At 37.2% G+C, this 21,400-nt stretch overlaps 1 protein-coding gene across 1 annotated transcript in view; it reads right to left on the bottom strand.

Annotated features, from left to right (window-relative positions):
- The window catches only part of CATSPERE (catsper channel auxiliary subunit epsilon), a 199,859-nt gene that overhangs the window by 72,767 nt on the left and 105,692 nt on the right, over positions 1–21,400 (bottom strand). Inside the window, exons 7-8 of the mRNA XM_047077101.1 lie at positions 18,982–19,088; positions 3,550–4,042 (exon numbers count right to left, since the gene is read on the bottom strand). Coding sequence (XP_046933057.1) covers positions 3,550–4,042; positions 18,982–19,088 — 600 coding nt within the window. The remainder of the gene's footprint in view (positions 1–3,549; positions 4,043–18,981; positions 19,089–21,400) is intronic.

The raw sequence follows: 21,400 nt of genomic DNA, 5'->3' as shown, positions 1-21,400 counted from the left end.
CCTTCTTATTCCTATTTTGCTGATTGTTAAAATCAATTGTGTATATTGGATGTTGTCAAGTGCTTTTCTGTGTCTATTGAAATGATCATATGGTTTTTCTTTTGTTGTTTTCTAATATGGTAAATCGTGTTGATTGATTTTCTAATGTAAACCACTCTTTCATTCCTGAACTAAAACCCTACCTGTGCATGATATATTTTCCTTTCTATATATTGTTGGATCTAGTTTGCTAAAATTTTGCCTAGAAGTTTAAAATTTTGTTTATGAGAGATATTACTATGTAGTTTAATATTTTTCTAATATGTTATTCTTGGTTGTAGTATCAGACAAGCTGCTCCATGGAATCAATTGAAAAGTATTACTCCCTCTTCAATTTTCTGAAGTTTAGAACTGGCATCATTTATTTTTAAAATATATAGCAGGACACTGATGAAATCCTCCTGGCCTGGAGGTTTCTTTGTGGGAAGGTTTTTAAATAACAAATTCAATTACTTTGATTGATGTAAGAGTATTCATGTCATCTGTTTCTTCTTTAGTTTTTTTTTTTAATGTTTATTCTTAAAAGAGAGAGAGACAGAGCATGAATGGGGGAGGGGCAGAGATAGAGAGGGAGACTCAGAATCTGAAGCTGGCTCCAGGCTCTGAGCTGACAGCACAGAGCCCAACGTGGGGCTCAAACTCACGAACTGCGAGATCATGACCTGAGCCAAAGTTGGACGCTTACCCAACTGAGCCACCCAGGCACCCCTATCATCTGTTTCTTCTTAAGGAGGCTTTGGTAGTTTGTGTCTTTCAAGTAACTTGTCCATTTTATGGTTTTGAATGTGTTTTAGATTCTTTTTAACTTTGTATTTACAGTTGTTTGTAACATTGTTTTACTGTCTTTTTAGCAGCAGCAGACTTTGCACCAATTCCACTTCTTTCAGTCTCAATATTGGCAATTTGTGTCTTCTCTTTTTTGTTTTATCCTCAGTCAGTCTGGCTAAAGAGTTGCCAATTTTATGGATCTTCTCAATGAATCAGCTTTTTGGTTTTGTTGATTTTCTCTGTAGGTTTTCTGTTTTTATTTTGTTTTGTTTTTCTTAATGCCATTAATTTACCCAATGATTTTTTTTTATTTCCTTTCTTCTGTTTACTTTTGGTTGAAATCGTTTCTGGTTTCTTAAAGTGGAAGCAGAGATCATGGATTTGAGATATTTCTTCTTTTGTAATATAGAGGATTAATGTTATAAATTTCCCTCTAAGTATCTCTTCAGTAGCATCCCACCAATTTTGACATGTTGTTTCCATTTTCTTTCAGTTCAAAACAGTTTGTTTCTTTCAGTTTAAAAAGTGTTTATTTATTTTGAGAGAGAGAAAGCATGAGCGGTGGAGGGGCATAGAGAGAGAGAGAGGGAGAGAGAGAATCCCAAGCAGGCTCCACACTGTCAGTGCAGAGCCCAACACAGGGCCCTAACTCATGAACCCTGAGATCATGACCTGTGCTGAAATCAAGAGTCTGATGCTTAGCCAACTGAGTCACCCAGGTGCCCATAGTTCAAAACACTTTCTAATTAGTTTTTAAAATTTGTTCTTTCTTTAAAATATATTACAAAGCTGTAGTAATCAAGACAGTATGGTATAAGCCCCAAAATAGACATAGATCAATGGAACAGAATAGAAAACCCAGAAATGAATCTACAGCTATATGGACTATTAATCTTTGACAAAGCAGGAAAGAATATCCAATGCAAAAAAACCCAGTCTCTTCATCAAATGGTGTTGAGAAAACTGGACAGTGACATGCAGAAGAATGAACCTGGACCACTTTCTTATACCACACACAAAAATAAATTTAAAATGAGGACCTAAATGTGAAACAGGAAACCATTAGAATCCTAGAGGGGAACACGGGCAGTAACCTCTTTTACATTGGCATAGCAACTTCTTACTAGATAGGTCTCTTAAGGCAAGAGAAACAAAAGCAAAAATAAACTATTGGGACTTTATCAAAATAAAAACCTCTGCAGAGCCAAGGAAACAATAAGTAAAACTAAAAGACAACCTATGGAATGGGAGAGGATATTTGCAAATGACATATCTGATAAAGTGTTAGTATCCAAAATATCTAAAGAACTTATCAAACTCAACATCCAAAAAACAAATAATCCAGTGACGAAATGGGCAAAAGACATGAATAGACACTTCTCCAAAGAAGACATCCAGATGGCCAACCTCCACATGAAAAAATGCTCAACATCAGTTATTATCAGGGAAATACAAATCAAAACCACAATGAGATACCACCTCACACCTGTCAGAATGGCTAACATTAACAACTCAGGCAACAACAGATGTTGGCGAGGCTGCAGAGAAAGAGGCTCTCTTTTGCATTGTTGGTGGGAATGCAAGCTGGTGCAGCCACTGTGGAAAACAGTATGGAGGTTCCTCAAAAAATTAAAAATAGAACTACCGTATGCCCCAGCAATTGCACTACTAGGTATCTATCCAAGGGATACAGGTGTGCTGTTTTGAAGGGGCATACGCACCCCAATGTTTATAGCAGCGCTACCAACAGTAGCCAAAGTATGGGAAGAGCCCAAATGTCCATCGATGGATGAATGGATAAAGAAGACGTGGTGTATATATACAATGGAGTATTACTTGGCAATCAAAAAGAATGAAATCTTGCCATTTGCAACTACGTGGATAGAACTAGAGGGTATTATGCTAAATGAATTAGTCAGAGAAAGACAAATATCATGTGACTTCACTCATGTTAAGACTTTAAGATCCAAAACACATGAACAGAAGGGAAGGGAAGCAAAAGTAATATAAAAACAGAGAGGGGGACAAAACAGACTCTTAAATATGGAGAACAAACAGAGGGTTGCTGGAGAGGCTGTGGGAGGGGGGACGGGCTAAATGGGTAAGGGGCATTAAGGAATCTACTTCTGAAATCATGGTTGCACTATATGCTAACTAACTTGGGTGTAAATTAAAAAATAAAAATTTTAAAAATTTAAAAAAATGGGCAGAAGACATGAATAGACATTTTTTCAAAGAAAACACGCCAATGGCCAACAGACACATGAAAAGATACTCAACATCACTCATTATCAGGGAAATGCAAATCAAAACTACAAGGAGATATCACCTCACACCTGTCAGAATGTCTAAAATATTTTATTCACTATATTGTCAAAAAGAAAAGTTAATCCAATTTTGAGAGCACATGATATCTTTGGGTAAAATAGTTTTTTGGGCCTTTTGCCCACATCGAGATAAAACAAAACTCTCATAATATAATTAAATGACTCTGCATAATAACAACCAAGATTTATTTCATTCTTTGTTGTTGGAAATGCATCTCTAAACAGAGGCTTCTGAAAATTTAGGTTAGGAAGATGGTTTTACTTACCACCAAAAATAAAATAGCTCTGCAAAATCTGCATAGTATAGTCTCTTTTATACCATGGAATTAAGTGATATGGTGAATTTGTCTAAATGTGTAAGTCTAATATACATATATATATATATATATATATATATATATAATCTTTTACTAACCTTTAATAAATGTCTGGCCCAACACCATTTTCTTGAGGTAATGCCCATAATTCCACCATCAGGAAGATTTTCATTTCTTCCCAGTCTTTTGAACGCAGTAAAAGTTTTGATGTAAAGAATACCATTTATTAGAAAAAATATTCCATCCCACGATATGTTCACATCAGACACGTTGTGTCTCTCATCGTCAGTCAAAATGTTTGGAGGCACTCTGATTCTGGTCCAAGTACGGAATGAATCATTTGTTTGAAAGGTCTCCATATCAGCTACCACCACAACCGATGAAAGAACACAAGTAGCCCAGGCTAATATTAACTGACTACCTTGCGGTGAAGTGATTGGTAAAGAGTCAGGAATCTCGGGCATTGTCAACAAAGGGAAGGTCAGCAGGAAAAGAACATCTGCGATAAAGCAGTCTTGAAAAGCCACCTGATTTCCTTTAATTTCCTTTAGCACATCATCTGTTGTCATTGGCACTGAAATATGCCAGGTCCTAAGGAGAAGAAGAATATGAAAATTAAAAATATAAAAATTAAATATAAAAAATTATGTCTATAAAATATTAGAATTAAGTGTAGAAATTATAAACATAGAATGTATAAAAATGTAATGGCCTCTCTTCTCATCCATTTTGTACACTACTGACATTTATCATCTTTAAAAAAATTTTATTTTTATCAACATAAATCTGGGTGAAACAAATTAAATAGCACTAAAAGGCTACCCCTGCCCCATTTCTCCACATTCTTCACTCTTGTTCCCAAAGGAAAACAATCTGGACTCTTACAGCTCTCTCATTTGCAGTGTGTCTCCAAATTCTCAAATATTCTTATGCTTCCCTCTTAATATATAATTTTTACACATTATCTATTGGCTTCTTATATGACAGATGAAGATGTATTGCTCATAAAGTTTAACTACCCATACGTCTCTTCTCCAACATCATAGTGTTTAGCTAAATCTATAGGGTTTACATTGTTTTACTATGTAAATATTGTTTACTACTGAGCCAGTTATTGTACTATAATTACATCTTCACATATACACATATATATTCATAATCCTTCTCCTAGAGTTAATAATTATTTGATTTTGAAAATCTGTTGTTTCCTAAGTGTGCCAGGAGGTGAAATGGTGCTCCCTAATATTTTCCACGTGGTAAAGACAGGTCATCTAGTACTTGTTCATTTCATAACTCTCTGGGCTGAAGGCACCATGTTCTCAGTCCAGAGCTTTGATCTTTCTGGTTTGGCTAAAGCACATCCTTCAGTACCTCTCTGTGAAAGTATAAAATTGAACATAAAAAATATATATGAATGTGAAATATGAACGTACATTCATGTATATGTGAATAGAAAATATATGAACATAAAATTTTGAGACCCCCGAATATCTGAAAATATTTTACACACCTACTGAATAAATTAGGCAGAGACTTCAGAGCTCTGAGGGCATCTTCTCCCTTCTTTTTGTATTAAAGTTTACTAATGAAAAGCCAGATGATACACTGATTCTTGCTATTATTTAAATGGGTTGCCTTTCTTTAAGATTTTAGGATCTCCCCCTTTTTTTCTTGGTATTCTATTATTCAACAGGGCTGGGTCTATCTTTTGAGTGGACATACAGAGGAATTTGTGAAAACAAGCATTCTACCATGAATCTCAGAAGTCGTGAAGAATTCCAAGGAGAGTTTCTTAGCAGGACAATCGAGGAGATATCGGGTTGTAGATGTTCAGTGAACATCTCTTGAGTTTTCTATTTCCTCAGTGAATACATACCTGGGTGATGGCATTCTGCCCACTCGGACTGTGGTCCTGGCAGGTCAAGGCAGCCCATGTTGGGGCATTTGTAGGGTTATCACCAAATCACCATGCTGCCATGACACTCAATGCAATTACTGTTTTTGGCAAGCCACACTACTGACTCGGTAACATCAGTTTCAAGTACAATTTCTAAAATCATCATGGGGTGCCTGGGTGGCTCATTGGTTAAGCATCTGACTCTTGATTTCAGCTCAGGTCATGATCTCATGGTTTGTGAGTTCAAGCCCCACCTCAGGCTCTGCACTAACAGTGCACAGCCTGCCTGGGATTCTCTCTCTCTCCCTCTCTCTTTGCCCCTTCCACACTTTCTCTCTCTCTCTCTCTCTCAAAATAAATAAATAAACATAAAAAAATCATCAGTACCATTTTGTTACATTGTCATATATATACACACACACATGTGTATATATATATATATATATATTATTCTATATATAGTAATAATTTCATATGTGTATAGCCCCATTATAACTAAGCATCGATGACTATTTTGTTTGAATGGATAACTTCCTATCTACAAGGCCTAGAAAGGAGCCAGCACTCAAGGCCTAGCTAAGACATACTGAGCATTTCAATTTTCTTTTTCCTTATTTTTCTTTCTTTCTTTCTTTCTTTCTTTCTTTCTTTCTTTCTTTCTCTATTTCTATATAATTTATTGTCAAGTTAGCTAACTTACAGTACATACAGTGTGCTCTTGGTTTGGGGGGTAGATTGCTGTGATTCATTGCTTACATACAACATCCAGTGCTCATCCCAACAAGTGCCCTCCTCAATGCCCATCACCCATTTCCCAGTCCCCCGTCCCCCTATCAACCCTCAGTTTATTTTCCTCAAGAGTCTCTTATAGTTTGCCTCCCTTTCTGTTTGAAACTATTTTTTCCCCTTCCCTTCCCCCTGTGGTCTTCTGTTAAATTTCTCAAGTTCCACATATGAGTGAAAACATATGATATCTGTCTTTTTTATGACTGACTTATTTCACTTAGCATAATACCCTCCAGTTCCATCCATGCTGTTACAAATGGCAGGATTTCATTCCTTCTGATTGCCAAGTAGGTATTCCATTGTATATATAAACCACATCTTCAATTTTCCACGTCTATCATTTTGTTTTCAAATGTTTGATTTTTTTATGGTGATCATACACATTTCAAAGTTCTTTTCTTACTTCTTTCCCATTTTATAACATCTTAATTTCTTTTATGTGTATAATATCTTCTCTTTCTCTGAAGATTTTATACTTTTTTGTGATCTTTTCTTTGGCTCCCTCTATGTGTTGTTTCCTCTGAGTTCTACTGTTCTTTTTATTGATTCAGGTGTCTGACATTCATATTGAAACCTATAATTCTCTGTTAGTCTTTGGTTGTCTAATATTTAAGAGAGAAGTTGTAGCAAGTTGTGTGTGGGTCAGCTCTGAGGGACACTTCTTGCTCACCATGTGCTCCATCGTGCTTTTTCCTTTCTGACTCCAATTTAAGTTATTTTAAGTAGGTCTGATCAGTTAACACAAAGAAAACTCCTCCTCTATCTTGCCAGGATATATGCTAACCAGGGAGCAGAGCAGGAGGAAAGAACTGAAGGCACACTAGGGGGTCCCCATCACTTTAGAATTCCCTCTGTGAGCTCTTAATTAATACAATTTCATGCTCTACTAAGTCAGTTACCACTTCTCTCTCTGCTTTCTACTTTCTTGCCTCCCTTCCCATTGCTTCTCCTTGTAGGCTTGCAACTATCTTACTGAGATTATGGGGGAGAGTGGAGATAAACAATTGTATTTAATCTGCCATGTTGTAATTTATCTCCTTTAAACTGAATTTCATTAAGTGCTGTTCTGCTTAGAAACATCAATGGCCCCTTAATTATATCCAGGAAAAAATTCAAGCCATTCCCAATGATTTTCAGGGAATCTCCATATTTTTTCCTATTCAATTTCCCTTGCCATATTATATTTCAAGTGTGTTCTTTCTGTTTGCCTGTCAGAACTATTGGTGCTTTTAATGTCCCGTGGGAGTTCCTCTTCCATTCTCCTGTCTTTATGTTCTACTGTTTTTTAAGTCCTGCCCAAAACTATCTCTTCTATTTTGCTTTCTTGTTTTACTACAAAATGTATCTTTTATAAGGATAACCTTTTCTAAACCCTGATTCTAAACCATCATGTGGATGGTATTTTATGGCATCCAAGGCAATATTAAAAAAAAAATATATATATATATATATATATATAATATATATATATATAAACAAGGAGGGGGACAAAACAGAAGAGACTCATACATATGGAGAACAAACTGAGGGTTACTAGAGGGGTTGTAGGAGGGGGGATGGGCTAAATGGGTAAGGGGCATTAAGGAATCTACTCCTGAAATCATTGTTTCACTACATGCTAACTAATTTGCATGTAAAGTAAAAAAAAATGAACCTCTAATATTATATATATATATATATATATATATATATATATATATATATATGTATTTTCTTTGTGTTTCTTTAAAAATGCCACATATTTAGGGGACACCTGGGTGGCTCAGTCAGTTGAGCATCTGACTTCAGCCCAGGTCATGGTCTCACAGTTCATGGGTTTGAGCCCCGTGTCAGACTCTGTGCTGTCAGCTCAGAGCCTGGAGCCTGCTTCGGATTCTGTGTCTCCCTCTCTCTCTGTCCCTCCCCCACTCATCTTCTGTCTCATTCTGTCTCTCAAAAAGAAATAAACATTAAAAAATTTTTAAAAACCACATATTTAATAATTTTATTATGAATGTATCATATATACAAAAAGAGTATATGATACACACACACATTTAAAGAATAATACTGAGATGAACATCTGTGTATTAATCACCTAGATCAAGAATCAGAATGCTACCCATACCTTAGAAATGCTCCACGTCTCTCCTTCCTCCACTCCTACCTGCTTACACATAAACACTCGCCTGATTTTGTGTTTGCGCTTGTGTTCACATTCCTGTGCTTTTTAAAAATTAGTTTTGGATACATAGACTCTCAGAGGTTTTCCAGGGAAGATGGCGGTGTAGGAGGCCACTGGGCTCACCACGTCTGGCTGACCACTTAGATTCCACCCACATCTCCCTAAATAACCCAGAAAACCGCCAGAAGACTAGCAGAGCGGACTCTCTGGAGCAAGTGTAGACAACAGGCCCATGGAAGAGGGCAGGAAGGGTGGAGAGGAGGTGCGCACACTACACGGACTGGCTGGAGGGAGCCGGGGTGGTGGAGGGGCAGCCAGCCCACCCCGCAAGACAGAACCCCCAAATCCAGCTTACAAAAACGGAGCGGTCCGACGGAGTGTGTTCTGACAGCCAGTGGGACTTAACATCTGGAATGTTATAAGTCAACGGCTCCGCTCCGAGAGCAGGAGGGCTAGAGAACAACGAAAGGGAGAGTTGTTGAGCCCCAGAGGACAGAGCTCAGCTTCACAGGGAACAAAGGCGCTGGCCAGCGCCAACTCCCTCGCCCATCCCCCAGCCAAAATCCCAAAGGGAACTAGTTCCCGTCAGGAACTTGCTTGCACCCCGCAAACACCCAATGCTGTGCTTCTGTGGATCCATCTCTCCGACAGGTCTGCCTCCCCCCCACCCCCCCGCCGCCACCACCCCGTGCCGCAGGGCCCCTCCCAAAGCGGGTCACCAAAGGCAAAGCGAGCTGAGTCTGCCCCTCTCACCCCTGTGCACCTTGTGGATCCACCCTGGCTAATACACAAGATCCTATAGAAGCAGCACCACAAGCCTGGCAGTGTGCGAGTAGCCCAGACAGGGGCCACACCCCTCCACAGTGAGTGCTGCCACTGGGAGAGGGGAAGATAAGGCACACACCAGTCTGACTGTGGCCCCAGCGCTGGGCTGGGGGCAGACATCAGGTCTGACTGCAGCCTCACCCACCAAGGCAATTACTCCAGACAGCACAGGGGAAGAGCCCTGCAGTTCCATGACACTCCAGGGACTATCCAAAATGATGAAATGGAAGAATTCTCCTCAAAAGAAACTCCAGGAAGTAGCGACAGCTAACAAACTGATCAAAAACAATTTAAGCAATGGAACAGAAAATGAATTTAACATAATAGTCATAAAATTAATCGTTGGGCTTGAAAAAAGTAGAGAGGACAACAGAGAATCTATTGCTACAGAGATCAAGGGACTAAGAAACAGTCAGGAGGAGCTAAAAAATGGTACAAATGAGCTGCAAAATAAAATGGAGGTGACCGCAGCTCAGATTGAAGAGGCAGAGGAGAGAATAGGTGAACTAGATGATAAAAATGTGGAAAAAGAGGAAGCTGAGAAAAAGAGAGAAAAAAATCCAGGAGTATGAGGGGAGAATTAGAGAACTAAGTGATGCGATAAAACATAATAATGTATGCATAATTGGTATTCCAGAGGAGGAAGAAAGAGAGAAAGGTGCTGAAGGTATACTTGAAGAAATCATAGCTGAGAACTTCCCTGATCTGGGGAAGGAAAAAGGCATTGAAGTCCAAGAGGCACAGAGAACTCCCTTCAGACGTAACTTGAATCGACCGTCTGCACGATATATCATAGTGAAACTGGCAAAATACAAGGATAAAGAGAAAATTCTGAAAGCAGCTAGGGATAAACATGCTCTAACATATAAGGGGAGACTGATAAGACTATTGACAGACCTATCTACTGAAACTTGGCAGGCCAGAAAGGAATGGCAGGAAATCTTCAATGTGATGAATAGAAAAACCATGCAGCCGAGAATCCTTTATCCAGCAAGTCTGTCATTCAGAATAGAAGGACAGATAAAGGTCTTCCCAAACAAACAAAAACTGAAGGAATTCATCACCACTAAACCAGCCCTACAAGAGATCCTAAGGGGGATCCTGTGAGACAAAGTACCAGAGACATCGCTACAAGCATGAAACCTACAGACATCACAATGACTCTAAACCCTTATCTTTCTATAATAACACTGAATCTAAATGGACTAAATGCTCCAACCAAAAGACGTAGGGTATCAGAATGGATAAAAAAAAACAAGACCCATCTATTTGCTTTCTACAAGAGCTCATTTTAGACCTGAGGACACCTTCAGATTGAAAGTGAAGGGATGGAGAACTATCTATCATGCTACTGGAACTCAAAAGAAAGCTGGAGTAGCCAGACTTAGATCAGACAAACTAGACTTTAAATTAAAGGCTGTCACAAGAGATGAAGAAGGGAATTATATGATAATTACAAGGCCTATCCATCAGAAAGAGCTAACAATTGTAAATGTCTATGCGCCGAATACGGGAGCCCCCAAATATATAAAACAATTAATCACAAACATAAGCAACCTTATTGATAAGAATGTGGTAATTGCAGGGAACTTTAATACTCCACTTACAACAATGGATAGATCATCTAGACACAGGATCAGTGAGAAACAAGGGCCCTGAATGATACATTGGATCAGATGGACTTCACAGGTATATTTAGAACTCTGCATCCCAAAGCAACAGAATTTACTTTCTTCTCGAGTGCACATGGAACATTCTCCAAGATAGATCACAAACTGGGTCACAAAACAGCCCTTCATAAGTATACAAGAATTGAAATCATACCATGCATATTTCAGACCACAATGCTATGAAGCTTGAAATCAACCACAGGAAAAAGTCTGGAAAACCTCCAAAAGCATGGGGGTTAGAGAACACCCTACTAAAGAATGAATGGGTCAACCAGGCAATTAAAGAAGAAATTTAAAAATACATGGAAACAAATGTAAATGAAAAGACAACAATTCAAACGCTTTGGGATGCAGCAAAGACAGTCCTGAGAGGAAAATACATTGCAATCCAAGCCTATCTCAAGAAACAAGAAAAATCCCAAATACAAAATCTAGCAGCACACTTAAAGGAAATAGACGCAGAACATCAAAGATACCCCAAACCCAGCAGAAGAAGAGAAATAATAAAGATCAGAGCAGAAATAAACAATATAGAAACTAAAAAAACTGTAGAGCAGATCAATGAAACCAAGAGTTGGTTTTTGAAAAAATAAACAAAATTGATAAACCTCTAGCCAGGCTTCTCAAAAAGAAAATGGAGATGACCCAAACAGATAAAATCAGGAATGAAAATGGAATTATTACAACCAATCCCTCAAAATACAAGCAATTATCAGGGAATACTATGAAAAATTATATGCCAACAAACTGGACAACCTGGAAGAAATGGACAAATTCCTAAACACCCACACACTTCCAAAACTCAAACAGGAAGAAATAGAAAGCTTGAACAGACCCATAACCAGTGAAGAAATTAAATCAGTTATCAAAAATCTCCCAACAAGTAAGAGTCCAGGACCAGATGGCTTCCCAGGGGAATTCTACCAGACATTTAAAGCAGAGATAATACCTATCCTTCTCAAGCTGTTCCAAAAAATAGAAAAGGAAGGAAAACTTCCAGACGCATTCTATTAAGCCAGCATTACTTTGATTCCCAAATCAGACAGAGATCCAGCAAAAAAAGAGAACTACAGGCCAATATCCCTGATGAATATGGATGCAAAAATTCTCAATAAGATACTAGCAAATCGAATTCAACAGCATATAGAAAGAATTATTCACCATGATCAAGTGGGATTCATTCCTGGGCTGCAGGGTTGGTTCAACATTTGCAAATCAATCAATGTGATATATCACATTAATAAAAGAAAAGAAGCATATGATCCTGTAAAATCAATGCAGAAAAAGCATTTGACAAAATTCAGCATTCTTTCTTAATAAAAACCTCGAGAAAGTCGGGATACAAGAAACATACTTCAACATCATAAAAGCCATTTATGAAAAGCCCACAGCTAATATCATTCTCAATGGGGAAAAACTGAGAGCTTCCCCCCTGAGATCAGGAACACGACAAGGATGTCCACTCTCACCGCTGTTGCTTAACATAGTGTTGGAAGTGCTAGCATCAGCAATCAGACAACAAAAGGAAATCAAAGGCATCAAAACTGGCAAAGATGAAGTCAAGCTTTCACTTTTTGAAGATGACATATCATACATGGAAAATCCGATAGACTCCACCAGAAGTCTGCTAGAACTGATAGATGAATTCAGCAAAGTCGCAGGATACAAAATCAATGTACAGAAATCAGTTGCATTCTTATACACTAATAATGAAGCAACAGAAAGACAAATAAAGAAACTGATCCCATTCACAATTGCACCAAGAAGCATAAAATACCTAGGAATAAACCTAACCAAAGATGTAAAAGATCTGTATGCTGAAAACTATAGAAAGCTTATGAAGGAAATTGAAGAAGATACACAGAAATGGGAAAACATTCCATGCTCATGGATTGGAAGAATAAATATTGTTAAAATGTCAATACTACCCAAAGCTATCTACACATTGAATGCAATCCCAATCAAAACTGCACCAGCATTCTTCTCGAAGCTAGAACAAGCAATCCTAAAATTTGTATGGAAACACAAAAGGCCCCGAATAGCCAAAGGAATTTTGAAGAAGACCAAAGCAGGAGGCATCAGAATCCCAGACTTTAGCCTCTATTACAAAGCTGTAATCATCAAGACAGCATGGTATTGGCACAAAAACAGACCCATAGACCAAGGGAATAGAATAGAGACCCCAGAACTAAACCCACAAAAGTATGGCCAACTAATCTTTGACAAAGCAGGAAAGAATATCCAATGGAAAAAAGACAGTCTCTTTAACCAATGGTGCTGGGAGAACTGGACGGCAACATGCAGAAGGATGAAACTAGACCACTTTCTTACACCATTCACAAAAACAAACTCAAAATGGATAAAGGACCTGAATGTGAGACAGGAAACCATCAAAACCCTAGAGAAGAAAGCAGGAAAAAACCTCTCTGACCTCGGCCACAGCAATTTCTTACTTGACACATCCCCAAAGGCAAGGGAATTAAAAGCAAAAATGAACTATTGGGACCTCATGAAGATAAAAATCTTCTGCACAGCAAAGGAACCAATAAAAAAAACCTAAAAGGCAACCAACGGAATGGGAAAAGATATTTGCAAATGACATATCGGACAAAGGGCTAGTATCCAAAATCTATAAAGAGCTCACCAAACTCCACACCTGAAAAACAAATAATCCAGTGAAGAAATGGGCAGAAAACATGAATAGACACTTCTCTAAAGAAGACAGCCAGATGGTCAACAGGCACATGAAAAGATGCTCAACGTCGCTCCTCATCAGGGAAATACAAATCAAAACCACACTCAGATACCACCTCACACCAGTCAGAGTGGCTAAAATGAACAAATCAGGAGACTATAGATGCTGGCGAGGATGTGGAGAAACGGGAACCCTCTTGCACTGTTGGTGGGAATGCAAATTGGTGCAGCCGCTCTGGAAAAAGTGTGGAGGTTCCTCAAAAAATTAAAAATAGACCTACCCTATGACCCAGCAATAGCACTGCTAGGGATTTACCCAAGGGATACAGGAGTGCTGATGCATAGGGGCACTTGTACCCCAATGTTCATAGCAGCACTCTCAACAATAGCCAAATTATGGGAAGAGCCTAAATGTCCATCAACTGATGAATGGATAAAGAAATTGTGGTTTATATACACAATGGAGTACTACGTGGCAATGAGAAAGAATGAAATATGGCCTTTTGTAGCAACGTGGATAGAACTGGAGAGTGTTATGCTAAGTGAAATAAGTCATATAGAGAAAGACAGATACCATATGTTTTCACTCTTATGTGGATCCTGAGAAACTTAAAAGAAGACCATGGGGGAGGGGAAGAAAAAAAAAGAGGTTAGAGAGGGAGAGAGCCAAAGCATAAGAGACTCTTAAAAATTGAGAACAAACTGAGGGTTGATGGGGGGTGGGAGGGAGGGGGTGGGTGATGGGTATTGAGGAGGGCACCTTTTGGGATGAGCACTGGGTGTTGTATAGAAACAAATTTGACAATAAATTTCATATTAAAAATTATACATATATGAATAAATGCTTTCTCTTTACTATAATCTCCTAAGGACAAGAATGGCATCATACTATTTGCTGTGTTTCTTATAATGTCTAGCATAATATACAGAACAGAGCAAGGAATGTGGTAAACATCTTTGAATAAATCTGACATTCTGTCACGGAAAAAAAATAAAAATTAGTTTTGCCACATGTATGCCTTATTGAACAATATTGAACCCCAAGAAGTAGAAAAATCCACTAGTGTGGTTAGAGATTCAGAACTCCTCTTTCAGGGGCCGCCTAGTGGCTCAGTTGGTTAAGCAACTGACTTCAGCTCAGGTCATTATCTTTCAGTTTGTGGGTTTGAGCCTTGCCTCGAGCTCTGTGCTGACAGCTCAGAGCCTGGAGCCTGCTTCGGATTCTGTGTCTCCCTCTCTCTGCCGTTCCCTTGCTCATGTTCTGTCTCTCTTTCGCTCTCAAAAATAAATAAACATTAACAACAACAACAACAACAACAACCTCCTTTCAGTAATTGACAGATCCAGCAGGCAGAAAATTAGTAAGGACATAACTGAACGGAACAGCACCATTTATCAAGTGTATCTAATTGACAAATAAAGAATATCTCATCCAGCAACAGCAGAATATACATTCTTCTCCAGTTCTCAGGGATCATTCACCATGACACCCCATATCTTGGGTCACAAAACACACCTGAGAAATTTTTAAAAATTTTTTTTTTTTTTCAACGTTTATTTATTTTTGGGACAGAGAGAGACAGAGCATGAACGGGGGAGGGGCAGAGAGAGAGGGAGACACAGAATCGGAAACAGGCTCCAGGCTCTGAGCCATCAGCCCAGAGCCCGACGCGGGGCTCGAACTCATGGACCGCGAGATCGTGACCTGGCTGAAGTCGGACGCTTAACCGACTGCGCCACCCAGGCGCCCCAACACCTGAGAAATTTTAAAAAATAGAAATTATACAAAGTATGTACTTAAAATACTACATAATTAAGCTAGAATTCAATAACAGAAAGATAACTGGAAAAAAATCCCCAAAGATTTGGAGGTTAAACACTTCTAAATAACACATCGGTTAAGGAAGAAATCTGAACTGAAATTTAAAAATATTTTGAACGAAATGCAAGTGAAAAAGTGTTTTGAACAAATGAAAAAAATACAACTTACCAAACTTTGGGGGCTTCAGTGAAAGCAAGGCTTAGAGGGAAATGTATGGCATTAAATGCATATTTAGAAAAGAAGAAAGACCTAAAATCAATACTCTAAGCTTCCACCTTAGAAAACTAGAGGGAAAAAAGCAATATAAACCTAAATCAAACAGAAGAAACTGATTGCAATGGAAATCAGTAAATTGAAAACAGAAGAATAGAAGAACAACAGAGAAAACCAGATACCCTAATACTTAAACTAGATAAAGATACTACAGGAAAAGTTATAGATCCTTTGACATTACTGGAAAAGTTTCAGATCCATGACCAGATGGGATTTATTCCAGTTATGCCAGGCTGGTTCAGTATTAAAAATCAATTAATATAATCCATCACATCAACAGGTTAAAAAAGAAAAAGTGTATAATCACATCCGTAGAGGCAAAAAAAGCATTTGACAAAAATCTCACACCCATTCATGACAAAGACTCTCAGCTAAGCAAGCAATGGAGGGGGACTTCCTCATCTTGATAAAGGAACATCTACAAAAAACCATGCAAAACACTTAATGGTGAGAAGCTAGATCCATTCCTCCTAAGAACAAGGCAACAATGTCTCCTCTTACCACTCCTATTCAATATCACACTGGAAGTACTAGCTACCATAGTAAGATAAGACAATGAAATAAAAGGCATACAGGACTGAGAAGGAAGTAATAAAATGTTCTTTATTTGTAGAGAACATGATTGTCTAAGTAAGTAAATTCCGAAGAACAAACAAAAAAATCCTAGAACTAATAAGCAATGATAGCAAGTTGCAGGATATAAGGTTAATACACAAAAGTCAATTCTCATCTTTTATAAAACCAGTTTACCACATATATGTATTATTAAGCAATATATTCTTTGATTTTTCAAGCTTTGCACCTTATCTAGATGGAATCATTGTGTTTTTATTCTGTGACTTGCTTTTTTCATTCAATGTTGTATTTGTAAAATTTATTTATAACAATTCTGCTGCAAATACACGCATCTCCTGGTACTTATGCATGAATTTCTGTAGAATATACACTGTTATTGAAATGGCAAACTATTGGCATGTGCATCTTTAACATTGTGTGATAATGTAAAATTATCCTTCAAATTTGTTGTGCAATGTAAGTGTTCTCATTTTTCCAGTAGAAAACAATAAAGGCAAAACAGAGGAACAAAAAAGACATGAGAAATATAGGAAGTAAAAATAAAATGGCAGACATAAATCCAACTCTATCAGTAATAACATTAAATGTGAGCAGACTAAACAGTCCAACGAAATGGCAGGGATTATCAGACTGATAATAAAATAAGTTCCAACTATATGTTGTCCATAGGAGATGCATTTAAGTTTCCAAAATACAAATTTGTTCAAAGTAAATGGTAGAAAAAATATATTATGCAAAGGCAGGCATAGAAAGCTGGACCAGCTATACTAACATTAGAGAAAATAACTTTGAGCAAACAAAAGCAACTTTGAGTAACTTTGAGCAAGCTACAAAAGTAAAGAGGAACATTTTATAATGTCAAGAGTCTGTCTTCTATCAGGAAAGTATAATAATTATAAACATATATGTTGTCATCTGACAACAGAGACCCAAAACACATGAAGTAAAAACTGACAGAATGAAGGGGGAAATAGTCGGAGACTTTGATATACCACCTTAAATAATGGATACAACAACTAGCAGACTACCAACAAAGAAATTGAACACCTAAACAACCCTATATATCAACAGACCTAACAGACGTCTACAGAACAGTCCACCCAACAATAGTGGACCATACATTCTTCACAAATGGACATAGAAAATTCCCCAGGACAGACTGTACGTTAGGCCATAAAACAATCCTCAATACATATAAGAAAACTGAAATCATACAAAGTAATTTCTCTGAAATTAGATACCATATGACTCACAATTTCGATCCTAGGCACACACTCAGGAGAAATAAAAACATTAGGTCTACACAAAGACTTGTAAGTAAATGTTCACAGCAGCATTATTCATAATAGCTCTAAAGTGGAAAAAAAAAACACACCCAAATCTCCATCAACTGAAGAATGAATGTTTTAAAAAGTTGATCTATCCATAGAATGGAATAATATTTGGCAAATTTTGTTCCTTTTTAGGAATGGAATACTGATACATGCGACAACATGGATGAACCCTGAGAACGTTATGCTAACTGAAAGAAGCCAGTCGCAAAAGACTATGTATTGCAGGATTCTTGACATGAAATAGCCAAAATAGGCAAATCATAGAGACAGAAAATAGATTAATAGTACCAAGGACTGGGAGGAGGAGGGAATAGGGTTTCTTTTTGAGTTGATAAAGGTGTCCTAGAATTAAGCAGTGGTGATAGTTGCACAACTCCGCAGATATACTAAAAGCCATTGAACTGCACACTTTAAAAGGGTGAATCACGTGATAGATGAAGCTCCATAGAGCTGTTCACAGTAGGAAAGAAACAAACGGTACCTACAACTTCCTACCTGCCGGCTATATCAGACAAGCCTTTGGTAGGTTTTATAATGACGGTTTCTCCTAACTCTCAAAGTTTTACAAAATCAGCAGAAATTTTAGCCCCAGATTATTATGATGTTTAAAAAATATCTTCTCTGAATGTCACCCTTTACTCACGAACTCAACTTCTTTGCATCGTCTGAAATGCATTGCTTTCTGCTTTCTCGGGTCTCTGCTCAAAGGCCCTTGTATATGTTGCCTCTCTGGAATGTTCCCCCAATTGACTAACTTTTATTTCTTTTCAATAATGCAGATTTCACCTCTTTAGGAAAGTCCTCCTTGATTCCCTTTTATTCAAACCTTCGTTTGTGCACCCTCTGTTCCATTTCTCCTGGGTTCACCTCTATCATAATGTCTATTTGCTTCCTTGTCTCCCCAATCAACGTAAGGTCATTGAGGGCAGGAATTGTATGTTTTAGTTATAAGCACCTTGCCCTGTGCCTAGTGGTAATAGACTAAGAAAGGCTGTCTAAACCCCATGGTCACCTACTAAATAACTTTAACTGTAACAGATTTTATCCCTCAGGTAGAATTTGTTGTGTCTATGTGTACTGATGGTGGTAATGATTTTGGCATCAGTTAAACCACTGTGGTTCGCTTTTCTGAATTGCCAGGAAACGTTTTGAGATATTGACAGGATTTGCCAACATCCAAGGCTAAACTTGGACTAAAGTTTAGCTATTAATATGAAATTATAAAACTATAATCAAGAAGTGTGACTGGCATTTTCTAAGTTGGTAACCAGTTCTGATTATCGCAATTTTTTGTGTGTATCATGAAAGAAGCTACTTGGCAATTACACATAAGATTATTCCATGAAATTTCACCAGGTATTTAGAATTTTGTTTACTTTAAATTTCTGGTAGTCACTTTACAAAATTTAAAACAAAATTTATGTATGAAGTTTTAAAACAAATTAAATTAAAATTAATGCTTTAATTTCAAAGTTTTAAAATTAAATACCCATTCTTCATTTTACTCTCTGGAAAATAAACCTTTCTCTGCAGACTTGTAAATATGGTAGGCTTCTGTCCCAAAGTGGCCAACTGCTTGCTAAGTATTATGGAATTCTGTAAAACAACAAAAAAATTCCTCTTTTTACTTTTCATAGACAAAATTATTCTGAAATTATATCATGATGTACCAAATTTGTTATTTTAGCTAAGACACTATTTATATTTATAGATTTACCACATTTTCAAGATCAGGTTTTTTCTATCATAATGCTTCTTCTCCCATTGAACTTTATGAATTAAAAAGAAGTTACAATACCTTTTCCAACGTGTTGAAAATAATATACATAATCAGATTCCTGAATGAATTGAGATTATGGGAACCTTTAAATACATTATGTCTTAACTTTAATGACATACATAATGGAGTTTCTAAACTAATCTGTTAGAATTATTTCTATACGAATCTGACTTCAAAACAACACCCTCTTTCAAGGTAGGTTTCAAATGACATCTGGAGGCTTTAATAAAACTTCTCTTAGTATAACAATAGATCTGACTTGCTGCTTCTTTTTCTAATGAGATTGAAAGAGAAGTTGAACTTCCTGGAATTTTTCCTAATAGGTATTTTTGGAATAGAGGCAATGGTTTCATTATGGGAAATGCCTAGAATAAAATATCAGATAATGACAGCCAGTCCAAAATTCCATGGCTTCCTTCTGCCCTAATCCTCCAGTAATGCTCCAGTTAATTTCCTAGAAATGTCAGCCACAAACAAAGGAGCCTTTGAGATTGCTATGATGAGCATCAGGGTGTATTCATATGGGATTATCTAATAGGATTTAACCTAATTTTGAGAGTGAACGTGGTCAGGTCCTTAGGGCCTCCAAAGCATACACATTCACTGGTTTTGATAGAGAAATATAGGTTTGTGTGGTAAATAATAATGGATATTTTAAGTTTCATTCCAGAAAATTATATTCACTATTCAGAATTTTAAATACAATACAACTGTCTTTAATATAACTGCAAAGGAAAGGAAGGGAATAAATGTAGCAAAGAATAAGATAGGAATAAAATATAATAAGTGACATATACAAAAAATAATAGAAAAAAGGATAGGCTAAGAAAAATTAAGACAATCCTGCAAACGAGCTTAAAAACAGGTTTTTTCATTAAGAGGATATAATTCATGGTCATTAAAGATAGTTTTATAAATATGGCAAAAATTAACATATAGAAATTATAAATATATAAAAACACATTTATTATATTTCTTAGAATTTACCAAATGAAGGCTACTATTATGTATCCATGTTATTTAACTGGAAGTCTATATAAACATCCTTTTTAATGATAGCATGATATTCAATTAAGTGATTATCAGCATTGACTTAACACTCCCCTATTGGACATTTAGGTAACTTTATTCTTTCACTATTATAAATATTATTGCCATGGATATCATCAGTGGTACAGTTTTTTCAGTTAGGACTATTTCTTTTGATGAGATTCTGGGAAATGGGATTATTGGGTCACAAGCTATGAATCCTTTAAACATTCTTGATGCATATTCTTGAAACGATTTCTAAAAGGACCATGCCAGTTCACTTTACTATTAGGAATCTATGACAGAACAAACTTCACTATGGTGATGTCAAACTTTGCATTATTGTTTTTAAAAGTATTTTTCTAGTTATAACATCAGTATATGGTTTTACACGTTTTGAAACTTAACATACTTTTTGTTTATCTCATCTGAGTTTTCAGCAGCATTTGACACATTGGACTATTGACTAGTCTCCCCTTGGAAACACTCTCTTACTCGGCTTCCATGTTACCGTTCGCTCCTTGCTGTTGGAGATCCCCTGATCTTGGTCCCAGATGCTCTTCCTCCCAGTACCCTTCTCATAGTACATTCTCTTCCTAGGGAATCTTATTCAATCGCATGGCTTCAAGTATCATTCAGTTTCCATAAAAACGCTCAAATTCTATGGCCCAGATCCCAAATTTTGTATCTAGTTCAGTATCAATGTACCTGACTAGATTTTTAACAATGATTTTGCTTGTCTTGCAAACACTTCAAACCAATGTGTCTAAAACTGCACTGAGGATGCCTTGAGGTTTCTGCCTCCTAAACCTGTGTTTGTAAGTGTTTGTTGAATGAATAAAGTAGAAAAAAATCTCACAAGCTAGAAGAGAATATAGTTCTTTTGCAATGTGGCTGTGAGTGGAGTGCTCCAGACAGAATGAACAGGAGTCACAGAGGCTCTGAGGTGGGAGAGGAATTATTATGGTTGAGGAATTGAAAGAGAGATAATGGCTAGAAAGTAGTAAGAGAGAAAATAGTGCAGGAAAAGGTTAGATAAAAGATAGGCAGAGGCCACATCATGCTAAGCATCGTAGGTTTGGAAAATAGTTTGGATTTT

This window comes from Lynx rufus, unplaced genomic scaffold (genome assembly GCF_022079265.1).
Source record: "Lynx rufus isolate CCGP_SWC_20201006 ecotype Redwood Valley unplaced genomic scaffold, mLynRuf1.p SCAF_15, whole genome shotgun sequence".
Lineage (NCBI taxonomy): Eukaryota > Metazoa > Chordata > Mammalia > Carnivora > Felidae > Lynx > Lynx rufus.
Note: the sequence above shows the minus strand (reverse complement) of the source record. Positions and strands in the feature narration are given on the sequence as shown.